Source organism: Aotus nancymaae, unplaced genomic scaffold, assembly GCF_030222135.1.
Source record: "Aotus nancymaae isolate 86718 unplaced genomic scaffold, 86718_ANA_hifiasm-v0.15.2.pri h1tg000016l, whole genome shotgun sequence".
NCBI lineage: Eukaryota > Metazoa > Chordata > Mammalia > Primates > Aotidae > Aotus > Aotus nancymaae.
In genome coordinates this window covers 28,547,650-28,561,342 of record NW_026988428.1, presented here as the reverse complement: position 1 = coordinate 28,561,342, position 13,693 = coordinate 28,547,650, and the positions used below count along the sequence as shown (strand labels likewise).

The window sequence follows — 13,693 nt, the reverse complement described above, 5'->3', positions numbered from 1 at the left end:
GAACAATACGTAATTTCTATTGTTTGTAGACATTGGTCTATATTAAGTTTGCAGGTTTCCTGAATAAATTGTAAACATTTCCATGATATATACTTTGCCTTTTTATAAAGCTTTCTTATAGAAGTCATAAACCAAAGAGCCTACAGTGAGCACTAAAGAGTTTTAACATAGCATTAGAACCCCTCAAATAATGATATAACTTCATTGAGATACTAATTCTCTCTTTAGATATAACATTTAATGCTAAAATTGGGAATGACACTTGAATTATTTGGTCATTCTTTTCTTACCTTTGCTATCTATAGATATCCATTTTATGCTGTGAGGCTTGTTCTAGCTTGGTTTAAACATAATCATGAGACTTTTCTGGGACTAATAACATATAGTATTATATTAATCAGTTAGGCAATGTTTCTGTTAAAAACAACTTCAATTATGAGGCTGCAATGAGCTCTCATCACACCATTGCACTCCAGCCTGGGTGACAAGAGTGAGATCTAATCTCTAAAAAGAAAATATAGTAAAAAGTAAAAATAAAAAATGAAAAAAGATAAAAACAACTTCATAGTGCCACAGATTTTTATGAAGCAAAAAGATATCATCAAATTTAGATGTAATTTCCATTTAGATTAATCCTTTTAAATAAACAAGTCAGACAACTAACAGTTAAATCAAGGTGTTAATTGTTGTGGACAAACTGCAGAGATCATGAAATTTCACTATCTCAATTATAGCTAATTTTAAGAAATTCTTTCCTCATCTTCAAGATCTTAAGAAATGTTCTGTCTGGAAGGGTGGTTCTTATATGAAACGCCTCAACAACATCAGCAGATCAGTGGGTCAGATGTTATGAAATTTTGAAAGTTTGCAATATAAAAATATTAATAAACTTTGCAGTAATGTTTATTTCTCCAAATTAAAAATTTCATCAAATGATCAGTTTCAAATTTCAAACTGCTTTTTTGCTATTGCCACATGGCGGCACCACTTCAGCTGCTAAACAGAGACTTCACCATTCTTTTTTCACAGTGGTCTCCAGTTGTGGGAGGTCTTCAGAAACATATCCCTGTCATATGATACATCAGCCTAGTTTTGACTGCCAGGCTAGTGAGATTTGTTTGTTTCTTCCTGTACTTTTTCCTGTACGGTGTGCTTTTATAAAATTTATTTATCCATTAAAGTTTTAGTTTTTGATTGAATTATTTTTTTGCTTCTCATGAAGATTAATTAAATATTTCTTGAGAACATAAAAAGGGTGGTATATTAGCTCCTGTATATTTTTCACAGAAGTCCAGAGCTGAAAAATACCCCCAACTCTAACTGCTTTACATGAACACATTGAGAAATTGAGTCCATGAAGTAACTGGGTTAGGACAATGGAGGGAAATGGAGGTGAACAGGGTCTAGTTCTTTCTCCTGAGCCAAGCTGTTTCTGGACATGAGGTTTTGCTCACATGTGAAGAGACAGCGTGCACAAAGGCACCTAACTATGTGGTTCTATACACAAACCAGTGTGAAAAGAAAAAAAAAAAAGACAAGTGTAAACAATCAAAAATAAGACCCTGAAGCCAATGCATTTACTCAAGATAGTTCATTTTGATCATTTCAGGACCGAGGTGTAGATTTTATTAAAAACAACTTCCATTTGGCCTCATATATATTAAATATTCAGACTGTTTTTACTTTTACAAGTCTCTGAATCAAATGTGGCCACGTCATGACTTTAGTGATATTTATTAGCTAAATAAAGTAATCATAAAATTCTCATAACAAACACACGTTTCTGAGAGAAGCATCAGGCTCTTTGGGAAGTTTAATTTCCTTGTTTACAGCACTGCATGGCTCTAGTATTGGCAAAATCAAACCTATCTCAGATCCAGTGACCTATAACACTGAAAGAAACTTTAAAAAGGAGTATTAGTAAATTATATCTTTAATATTTTTGTGAAGTGCACACTCTGAAATGTCACCCCCCCTTTTGCTTTGGAGGTAGAATGAACATCCTCTAGAAAAAAATAATATTAAAAAATTGTTTTACCAAAGTGCTTGCTTCTTTGGGAAAGCATGGTATATACTTTCAGAAATTAAAAAAAAAGAAAACTTGCTGAAAACCTTTGTAACATTGATATAAAGGGGAGAAATATTTACCCACTTGATCTTAATACTAAGTTTTATTATGCAAAGTTACACTTAAGGAGAATCCATGAGCTAGAAAGTTATGTCCATTCTATATTAATAATCATATGTCCACTCCAGTAGGGTCTGAAAAAATAATCCATTTAGTAATTTAATCACAGTAAGTAGAGACTTTACTAATTGATAAATGCATTATTTAATTCTGACATATTTCAGATTTGCCATGTAATAATTTTCAGAAGCACATAAACACATTCATAAAATACAAAGAAGAACAGATGGAGCTAAGGAGTGGAAAGAGATAACAGATTGAGAATGTGAGTGAGGGAAAGAGGAAAGGTGAAGAAAACTGGGTTAAAGGGTACAAACACACAGTAAGACGGAATCTAGCTGCTCAGTGTTTGAGAGCAGAGTAGGGTGACTATACCTTGCAAAAATGTATTGTACTCAGGTGATGGACACCTTAAATACCCTGACTTGTCACTACACATTATGTGCATGTAACAAAATTTCTCATGTATCCCACAAATTTGTACACATTTAAAAAAAAAGGACAAACAGAAAAAGCCTTCTTTGAATCTTTTCTTCACTAATGTTTTAGAAAGAGAAAATCTTACAGATCCCTTAGTGGGTAACCTCTTCCTTTAGGCAGCAGTTCTTAGAATTTTGGGGAGGATTCCAGAAGCCTCTGATAATCAAATGCACGAAATCCATGGATATTGAATCATTAATACTGAATTACCAGTTTAAAACCCAAAAGTCAGAGAAGTCTGGTGACCTGCTGAGGATCTCGGGACTCCTCTCACTTGCTTGCACTATAGTTCCTGATTCTGTGAAAACAAACCAATGAACCCCAACTCCTCAACTCTTAAAATGCATACAGCCAGATACATATGGACAGCAAGAGCACAGACATTTAAAAACAGAGCAGAAAAAAGTAACTTGAACAGAATGTGGCATTTCCCTTGGTCTGTTGCTAACGGCCCACATACAACATGCTTAAAAAATCCCACCCTGGCACTTATTTTCATCATCACTTAAAAATGATTCAAATGGACATTTAAAATGCATGGCATTGAGCATGTATCCCATCTGGGGATAAATGGAAAAGGGCTTCCTCGAGCAGGGCTGTGTTTTTTTTAGTGGTTATCAGACTAAGGTTGATCTGTAATTGGTCTCTTCTCTTTGGTCATGCTTTTAAAGCCAAACACAATATTTTAATTGTCTATTTTCAGTACTCCAAAGCCAGAAGCATTAACCATTCCTTTTTGTAATAAAATAGCTATGGACGTGATTTGTAAAATGTCTTCAAGATTTGAAGACATGCAAGAAACATGTAAAAAGGAATTACCTCATTTTCTTTCTATTATTCACTTTTTTTAATTGACCCAGAAGCCAATCATACTTTGTTTTATTAAACACTGGAGACTCCTGCTTCTTAGCTGTCGTCACCTTTGGGGTGGCAGTTTTCTGAATATTGTTCCAATTAAAGTTCTTCACACAAATAGTGAGTGTTGGATATCCCACATACTTATACATACTCTTCACTATATTTTTAAACTCCAGTGTGCTCAGACAAGAGTCCATAACCAGCTACGAACCTATTTTGATGCTGCCTGCTGTCAGCAAACTGTCTATTGATAACTATCCTAATAAAGTTTAAACAATTTTCATGGTAACATTGGAAAGCTGCAAGAAAGTAATTATGGCTAGGTGCAATGAAACACTGACCAATCATGGAATGTATTCGTTCACTGTATTAAGCTCTTAGCCCAGCTTTTCTCAGTCTCAAGCTTTTGGTACTGAATGTTCCACTGTAGGCATTGTGTTTTAATCATTTCCCCAATCTAAACATAGAAATTATCCTATGGGGAAAACATCACTTTGCTTTGGCCTTTACTTCCAGAGGATTTTAATGCTTCATTGCTAACCATTATTTTAGTGCTGCACACCTGGACACATCACACAGTATAATGTAATATATGTAGTCAGGCTTTGGAGAATTTATTTCAATTTACATACAATCCTCCAAATCCTCTGTCGAGCTTGATGTGAAATCTGACACAGCCACATCTCCCCAGCAGGGTCTTTCTTTGCTCTCTCTCTTAATAGCCAAAGGCTCCAAGGATCTCTCCGTGGAGCGCGGTGGGGCTAAAGAGTCAAGAAGAGGGGTGACTGCGGGGCTTGTTGCGCTGAAGATTTACAATGTACTTCTCGCAGGCGGCTCAGCAACCCCCTCTGTGGCTGTGGGTGTCTGGTGTGACAGAGCGGAGAAAAGCTCTCTAATCTCCCAGCGCCTGCCTCTGCCGCTCAAGCGCTCCCCTCCCTCCCGCCTTTCCTGCCTCCTCGCGCGCGCTCTCTCTCTGCCTTTCTCGGGGAGTTTCAGTCCCTCAATGCAGCTGGAGTAGCCCTGGCAATCTAAACCCGGAGTCTGTGTATATACACACACGCACACACACGCACACACATGCACACGCGCTCGCACATACGCACTTCGGCTCTCCCCCTGGGGATATGGAGCAAACCCAGAGCTTCATCTACCTGAAGGGGATGGCCCGGCTGGACACTTCTTTCTCACTTGTCATCTCCGGAGGGCAGAGCAAGATTGGAAAGAGGGAGGCTCGCTGTCGGGTTTGCAACCTCCTGCCGTTTGCCGCCACCGAAGCTTAAAGTGCCCAGGGTGGAGGAGAAGGCTTTTCCAGGACGGATCTCCGTCGTAGCTTCGCGGCCCTAGGACTTCCTCCTGCTGGTTCACTCTAGTCTCTCCCACCTCAGCCATCCTCTCCTCTCCAGCTGCAGGGTGTATGGCTCGGGTGCCTCTCGTGCTGTGGCCGCCGTCACTGCTGCTGCGAGCACATTCTACCCAGAGGACTGAACGCCGCCGCTGGAGTGGGGGAGAAAGCGGAAGCCCTAACTTCCCCCTCCACACCCTCGCTCTCCCTACTGCTCCCGTCCTTCTCCCCAGCCGAGGACCGGTTGGAAGGCTCCCGCAGAAAGCCGGGCGAGAGCGTGGCGCAGGGGAGGGACAGCTGGGAGCCGCAGGCGCGCAGGGGCGGGAGCAGCATGTGCCCCAGCGCCGGGTGCTCGCCCGAGAAGTAGCGCGCGCTGGGCAAGCAAGACGCTTTCCAAGTTGGGCGCGTCCCAGAGCTCGCAGCCCGGAGCCTCGGCAACCCGAGTCAGGAGTGAGGCGGGGCTGATGGGGGTGGCTGAAGCTGCCGTCGCTGGTGGCCAGAACCCGTCTTAAAAGAACCCGGGCCAGCATTCCCAGTCGCGCGCCCTCGGCCCGCGTGAGCTCTCCCATGCCTGCTCTGGCGGTGGCCCCGGTGGCCCGCTCGCGGGGGGTGCTGGAGGGGGCGGGGGAGGAGGAGGAGGCGGTGTGATGGCCCTGGACGGCGAGCTGGGGGAGCAAGAGGAGGAGAAGAAAAAGAAGAAGAAAAAGAAGAGGAAGAAGAAGAAGGAGGAGGAGGGGGCAGAGAAGAGCAGCTCACCCTTCACGGCCACGATGGGGGAAGACGACGCCGCGCTTCGGGCTGGCGGCAGGGGGCTCTCGGACCCGTGGGCAGACTCTGTGGGAATGCGACCCCGCACCACGGAGCGCCACATCGCTGTACACAAGCGGCTTGTGCTGGCCTTCGCCGTGTCCCTCGTGGCACTGCTCGCGGTCACCATGCTCGCCGTGCTACTCAGCCTGCGCTTCGACGAGTGCGGGGCGAATGCCCCGCCAGGCGCCGACGGTGGCCCCGCGGGCTTTCCGGAGCGCGGCGGCAACGGGAGCCTCCCAGGATCGGCCCGGCGCAACCACCACGCAGGCGGGGACTCCTCGCAGCCCGAGGCTGGTGGGGTGGCCAGTCCGGGGACCCCGTCCGCCCAGCCGCCGTCGGAGGAGGAGCGGGAGCCATGGCAGCCGTGGACGCAGCTGCGCCTGTCGGGCCACCTGAAGCCGCTGCACTACAATCTGATGCTCACCGCCTTCATGGAGAACTTCACCTTCTCCGGGGAGGTCAACGTGGAGATCGCGTGCCGGAACGCCACCCGCTACGTAGTGCTGCACGCTTCCAGAGTGGCGGTGGAGAAGGTGCAGCTGGCCGAGGACCGGGCGTTCGGGGCTGTCCCAGTGGCCGGTTTTTTCCTCTATCCGCAAACCCAGGTCCTAGTGGTAGTGCTGAACAGGACGCTGGACGCGCAGAGGAATTACAATCTGAAGATTATCTACAACGCGCTCATCGAGAATGAGCTCCTGGGCTTCTTCCGCAGCTCCTATGTGCTCCACGGGGAGAGAAGGTATGGAGGGAGGCGGTGCCCCGCGCCGCCCCACCCCGCCGCGCGGCTGGAACCTCAGGCGGCCAGCGACCCCGGGGACCCAGCTGGCTTCCAGTACCCGGGAAGCCAGGGGTGGGGGAAGGAAACGAAAGCTGGGTAGGGCAGTCAGAACCTCGGGGTCTCCTAGATGCCTCGGGGTCTCCCTGCTGCCAACTCCGCAAACTGACTCACCCGTGCCAAAAGATGAATGCCGCCCCCTCCTCTAGTCGGGACCTCTCCTCTTCCCTTCAAAGTTCCTTAGCCATCAAAACGTAGGGCTCTTTTTCTGAAGGGTAACTGGTAATCTGAGCGATGCCAGAATGACATGAAAAGCTTGTCAAGTTGCCGTCGAGGGAAAATACATGAGCGCCAAAGGTCAAGACAGCAGCGCATCCAGGTTAGGATGTCAGCGCAGGTCAGGGACACACCGTCCCTCCCCTGCCCCAACATGCTTATCTCCCCTGACTATTAGTAGTTCCCTGCCAGGTGCAGAGCAGAGAATGGGCTTTGGCTGAGTAAAGTTTCCCCAAACTTCAAGTTGAGATTCGGAGTGAAAAGAGTGGTTTCCAGAGATAGGCTGAGAGAACCCGGCCAGGGGTGGAGGTTGCAAAGGCCAAAGCCAGGGAGAAGCAGCTTCGCGGGCGCTACCAGCTCTGTGCTAAGTCAGGGCCACTCCAATTGTTTGTTCATGGGTTGCTGTCTCTGGAGATGATTCCAGTGGTGAAGGGTGGAAAAGCTAGTGGTCAGTCTCAAATGCCTTGTCAGTGAGTATCTTTGGTGGGTTTTACATTTGGGTAGTCTTGTATTTAAAAAAAAATTCTGAGAGGCCATGGAGATTTTCATCACTTGTTTAGATCTCAGACTTCATAATCCAATAGAACCGAGTTCGAATCTCTGCTGTTCATCTAACTGTGGTGAAGGTTTGAGGAAGGTAATTAACCTTTTCCTGACATGACTACTTCTAGTACTTATTGCACACCCATGAACTCAATCCGACAAGAATTCTATGAGGTAGATGCTATTATCAGCATTCCTTATTTTACAAGTGGGGAAATGGAGGCACAGGTAGGTCACGTAGCTTGACTAAGATCACCAAGAGTGAGCAGACAAAGCACAGATTTAGACCCTGGGAGTTTGGCTCTAGAGCCTAGACTTTTCATTCTGACTTGGGGATACCAATAATAATATCCTACTTTAGTATTTGTATAGATGTCTATGGGCGATTGCATTACAAAGCACTTACCCCTGTGCCTAGCATATAGAGTGTCCACCATAAATGCTAGCTCTCACGAGTGTCTTGTGGCAGTAAGCTCTCAGGTATATTGTTAAATGAGTAAGTGATTCTTTTTCTTTGCTCTAACTCCCTCATTGCTAAAATAACTTCAATTAATTAAATGACTATAGGGCAGATGCACAACCAAAGTGAGCTTAAAAATTAAACCAACAACTTTAGAAGAGGAGGCAGGTTATAGATCAGTAATGAGGCAGAGCCTCTCCTTTTCTCAAGTGATTCTCACAACAGCAGAACACTGGGGCTCAGAGAAGCCCAGGGCCCTGGAGGTCAGCAGGCTTGTCAGTGGAGAGCTAGGACTTGAACTCTGGTTCTTGAATCCCTGGACCAGACAGAGCTTATGGTGTTTGGAACCTCTCAGAAGAAGTTATTGTGTAAGAGGCTGTGGAAATAGCAATGTGTTGTGAAAGTAAGCAAAAGTTTTATTATTTATAGAGTTCTGTGAAGTAACCTCCTATAAATAAAATGCCCAATGCTTTCGTAGTTGTATGATAGTTAAAACCTTCTATGAGTGAATGTATAAATTATTCACTTCCTAACTCCTGACATCAGATATGGATAATTTAAACCCCCTTCTACCACTTCCTCTAACATGCTCTAAAGAATACAGGTTAAAAATATTTTTAAACCCAGAATTATATCAAATGTGGGGGAAAGGCATAGAAAACAAATTTGCATACTATGTTTAAGAGCAAGCTTGTTATGTCAAAATGTCAATAGTGGGAGTTGCATATCATTACTGATGCATCTTGCTGTGGTGAAATAAATGCTTTCAACAAATCCTGTTTTTTGAGCCATGCCAAAATATATTTGGCAGAACTGAGTTTGTTTTGGTCAGTGCTTTCAAATTAACAGGACTTTTAAAAAGACCAGATGTTTCTGCTTGACCCATAACTGATTTCTTTTACCCCTAGTGCATATTTGTATTCAAACTCTCTCCTGCAGTTTTCCCCAAAGAAGTAAATAAGTTGGTTGGAAGTTTAACCTAGTTCATATATAGTTAAACTCTTCATCCCAGTGGAAATGCAGGACTCAGTGTTCTGAAAATCCCAGGATTGTTTTATTTCTAAACAGCATCTTAGAGAAAATCCTTGTTCCTCATTTTTTTCCCCTTTTCATTATTATTACCAGAGTACTGATAATTTCTTGGATGTTTCTGCTGGAATTGATAAGGCAAAAGAAATGAATCTAATAAACCATTTCATAGTTATGTAAACTTTCTACTTATTAAACTTTTGTTTTGCTACTAAAGCCACTTGGAGCATTTTGAAACAGACCCATATCAACATCTCAGATAGGGTTATACTTTTATTGGTGAGTTTGTCCGCAAAATCCAATGTAAACTGGCATTTTTAAACTCACTTTCATATAGGACACAGTTGCAAACACTGAATTTTTATTTGATTAATAAATAAATATTTTGGTCTTTAGTTAGATATGATTTTGTCAGTTTAATTATAGCATAATATCTGTAATAAAAACAAATATTTTATTTGGCAAAGGAAGTCATATTGAGCAATTTGAAATGCTTAAAAAAGCAATACTACCATGCAGTCCACTTCTCTTAGCCTATGTGGAAACAATAACGCGTTAAAATTCTATCAGTTCTGATTCTTCAACTCGCTTTTCAGAGATCTGAGCAAAAGAATTTTGGTGATGGCAAGAAAATTAAATTCCACTGTGTGCTGTATACCTTGGACCCCTGGAAGGTTTTATCCCCCGCTGGGTGTTGTAGGTAGCCTGGCTTTGTATAACTGGGAAGACTTGCTTTTCCTGGTTTCCATACTGTAGTGTACAAAGTTTAGAAGATGAGGCCCCCCCTTGAAGCCCAAGGTTTTTTCAAGTTGAGACAAATTCTCTACTCTTGGTTACTACACTTGTTGAATATCGGAAATAAATTCTTTTAAAATCAAAATGTTTACAAACCAAGCAGTAAATTAGGCAGAATACATACTTTTTCATCAACTAGGTGTGCAGCAGGCAGATAAAAATGGATGTGTATTTTTGCCATAGTCTATGACAAGATAATATACTTGCTTAGAATTAGATAAAATGTTCATTTACCTGAAATAATTGCTGCTTTTGGGTAGCCAGATGGAGAGCACACCCATGTTCAAAGCAGGATACCTTAATTTAGATCCAGATGGTTGGATTGAAAGGTAAATATAGCCAAGATAAAGAACATTCTATTCAATTTCAAAAGGGAGACTGTTTTCCTTGACAAACTTTGATAGGGTCTATAACATGCCAAAGTGAAAGATGACATTAAAAATAGGAGGTCCTTTTCTATAAAGGATTGTTTAGAGAGAAACTATCGTCTCCAAGTAAAATGGGAAAATAATAGTGGTCGTTCTTAAAGAGAATTGGGACCATCCTTTTGCAAAAATCTTGGGGAGAAAATGGAGGATTTTATCTCTGGGTAGGCATTTGCTCTACTGTGGTATTAGTGTGTGTAATTTGATGCCTTCTAATTTTCTCAGAATGAATTAATACTCATGATATTTAATAATAACAAGAAATTCACTACATTAGTTTTAGATTGAAAGCAGCTTCATTTCTCCCATTCACTTTGATAAGAAGATAGCTTAACATGAGCAAGTAGGATGTTCCTCTATTGAGGGCTGTGAACTGAAAAAATCTTTTGAGAACCATTTGTTTCTGTAAAAACTTTTTTCTATGTATGATTCCTTAATGGACTTAGCTCATTGTTTTTATGTCAGGCTCACATAACCATATGGCAAAACTGAGTTCAGTGCTGGATTTTGAACACAATTCAAAATACCACCAGTAAACCATATCTAGACAATGTTTACTAAAAAAGAAGCTCTGACCATTTAATAATGACTCACTCAGGGAGAAAATTTATGCAATTGGTGTTTGTCTTGCTGTGTTTTCTGTAGTGTCATTCGATTTGATCACCCTGGATAGTAATTAAATATACAGTTTTCTCAAATTATTTTAATTGACATAAAATTGTATATATTTATTGTGTATAACCTAATGTTTTGAAGTATGCATATATTTGGAACAAATGTAGCTAATTAACAAATGCATCACCTTGCACAGCTATTTTCATGGAGAATACTTATCATCCACTCTCTTAGCATTCTTCAAGAACATAACGTATTATCATTAACTGTAGTCACCGTGCTTTATAATAAATCTCTCCAACTTATTCCTTTAATGTAAGTAATTAGTATCCTTTGGCCAGCAGCTCCTTGACTCCATTCTTCCCCTAACCTCTTAGTGTCTGGTAACTTCCATTCACCATTCTACTTTAATTATATCGGGGCGACTTTTTTAGATTCCACATATGACTGAGATCATGCGATATTTGTCTTTTTATGCCTGGCTTATTCACTTACATGAAGACTTCCAGTTCATCCATGTTGTCCCAAATGATGGGATTTTCTTCTTTTTATGGCTGAATAGTATTTCATTAATGTGTATATACATTTTCTCTGTCCCTTCATTCATTGATGAACTCTTAGGTTGATTCTGTATCTTGGCTACTGTGAATAATGCTGCAATAAACATGTTGCAGATATCTCGTCAACATAACGATTTCTTTCTTTTCTTTTTCTCTTTCTCGCTTTTTTTTTTTTTTTTTTTTTTTTTAGACAGTGTGTCACTCTGTCACCCAGGCTCGAGTGCAATGGCATGATCTTGGCTCACTGCAACCTCCTCCTCCCAGGTTCAAGCAATTCTCCTGATTCAGCTTCCTGAGTAGCTGGGATTACAGGCATGCACCACCAGACCCAGCTAATTTTTGTATTTTTAATAGAGACAGAGTTTCATCATGTTGGACAGGCTGGCCTCAAACTCCTGACCTCATGATCTGCTTGCCTTGGCCTCCCAAAGGGCTCGGATTACAGGCGTGAGGTACTGCACCCGGCCTCAACATAATGATTTATTTTTCTTTGGATATATAATTTCCCAATAGTGGGATTGTGAGATCATATGGTAGTTCTATTTTTAATTTTTGATGAACCGTCATATTGTTTTCCATCATGGCTTTACTAATTTATAGTGTACTAATTTCCACCAATAGTGTACAAGGGTTCTTTTTGCTCCACATCCTTGCTAACTGTTATTATCTTTTATCTATTTGATAATAGCCATTCTTACGGGTGTGAGTTGATATATCATTGTGGTTTTGATTTGCATTCCACTGATGATTAGTGATGTTGAACAATTTTTCATATACCTGTTGGCTATTTGTATGTCTTCTTGTGAGAAATTTTCATTCAGGCCTTTTGCCCACTTTGAAAAATCAGGTTGTGTGTTTTCTTGCTATTGAGTTGATTTCCTTATATATTTTGTTTATTAATCACTTATCAGATGTACAGATTGCAAATATTTTCTTCCACTCTGTAAGTTGTCTTTTTACTCTGTTGTTTATTTCCTTTGCTGTGCAGAAACTTTTTAGATTGATGTAATCCCATCTGTCTATTTTTTTGCTTTTATTGCCTATGCAGTTGCCTTTGTTTTTATTTATTCAATACAACTCCAAACTGAGCCTATCTGCTTTGGATCTCTTTCAAATAAAGATGGACCTGATACTGGCTTTCCCAGTATTTGTTTGGTATGTACAACATGTTTGTTTCTTTAAACTGATTGTTGCCACTGTTTGTGTGGATGGGCTTGAGAAAACAATGCAGGATGATGTTTTAGGTGTGCTTGAGGATGGTGACATCTGGTCAATATGATTACAAAAATAGGACTTACCTCTTTAAGTGGGACTTCAAAGAGTGATAAAAAACAGTGAGGAAGAAAGAATTTACCTTTAAGGCATAAATGTTTTATGTCTGTAAGGAAGGGCATCCCTCCTTCGCCCCCATGCTCATCCTCCCAACCCCCAGCAAGCATAATCTTCATCATCACCACCATCATCATCATCATCATTTCTTAATTCTTTGCGTGTTCTTTACTTCCTCCTAGATTTACATTAGTGGCCAGCTTCCACCAGGATTTTTCAAAGTTCCGTGCCATCCTACTTTCTACTACGGGAGAGTGCATACTTTCTCCCACAGGTGGAATTTTATTCGGCAGAATTTTGGAAAATTCAAGTGTGAAAAATGCTTCCTGCTCTTTCCAGTTTCCTGAGCAACCTGAAATGGTACACAAACAGGCACAGCTGCAGGATGGTGGTGGAACTGTGAGGGTAGAGTAAGATTGGCAATGTTGCATGGTGCTGAATTAGGGTGAAGAACCCAGGCTCACTCTTCCTGCCCTCTTTGCCTTCAAGCCTCTGAATGCCTGGGTGGACCTGACATTTATGGAGCTCTGGCCCCAGTTGTACAGGGACAGAATAAATTAATTCCTCCCAGTGCACACCTATGTGTGTGCTGCAGGATGAAGTTTTGTTTTAATCATTCAAATCTTTCCTCATGACTATACAACTAAAAAAAAAGTCAGAGGATAGACAAAGAAAGTAGTTTAAAAACTATGGTTGTTGGTTGCTTTCAACATCTTTTAAAAATAGATTATTGTAAAAAATCTTATATCTTGAAAAAAAATAGTCCACTTTTGTTGTGTTGCTGGATGGAAAATTGTGTGTATTTAGTGTGGTCATTCTCTTCCTCCTAAGCAGGGACTGTGGAACCAGACTGCTTGGCCTCATGTCCTGCCTCTGCCACTTATTAGCTTTAAGACCTTGACCAGATTTCCTAATTGCTGTGTGTCTAGTGTCCTCATCTGGAAAGTGGAGATAATGCTATTTTATTGTACAGGGTTGTTGTGACAATTACATCAGTAATAAAGCACTTAGAACAGTGTCTGATAATTGGTAAACACATCTGTAGTTATTAAATATAATTTTATTATTCCATGGCTGGAGATCTATTACTTGGGCTAGTACCAGGCTGTGTAGGACGAACATTCTTGCTTTGAGGTTTCCCTTTGCTGCCAAAACAGTAGAGAAATGGTCACCATGGACATTCCTTTGGCTGATGTTTGTTTTTCCCA

General features: G+C 41.6%; 1 protein-coding gene and 1 long non-coding RNA gene across 2 annotated transcripts in view; one reads left to right on the top strand and one right to left on the bottom strand.

The window, feature by feature from the left end:
* LOC105709398 (uncharacterized) overlaps positions 1–5,104 on the bottom strand; it is a 38,174-nt gene extending 33,070 nt beyond the window's left edge. The window contains exon 1 of the long non-coding RNA XR_010342968.1: positions 4,678–5,104. This is a non-coding gene — a long non-coding RNA (uncharacterized LOC105709398). The remainder of the gene's footprint in view (positions 1–4,677) is intronic.
* Positions 5,105–5,503: 399 nt separating this feature from the next.
* TRHDE (thyrotropin releasing hormone degrading enzyme) overlaps positions 5,504–13,693 on the top strand; it is a 385,721-nt gene continuing 377,531 nt past the window's right edge. The window contains exon 1 of the mRNA XM_012441402.2: positions 5,504–6,417. Within this exon, the coding sequence (XP_012296825.2) occupies positions 5,516–6,417 (902 nt within the window). The 5' untranslated portion in view covers positions 5,504–5,515. The remainder of the gene's footprint in view (positions 6,418–13,693) is intronic.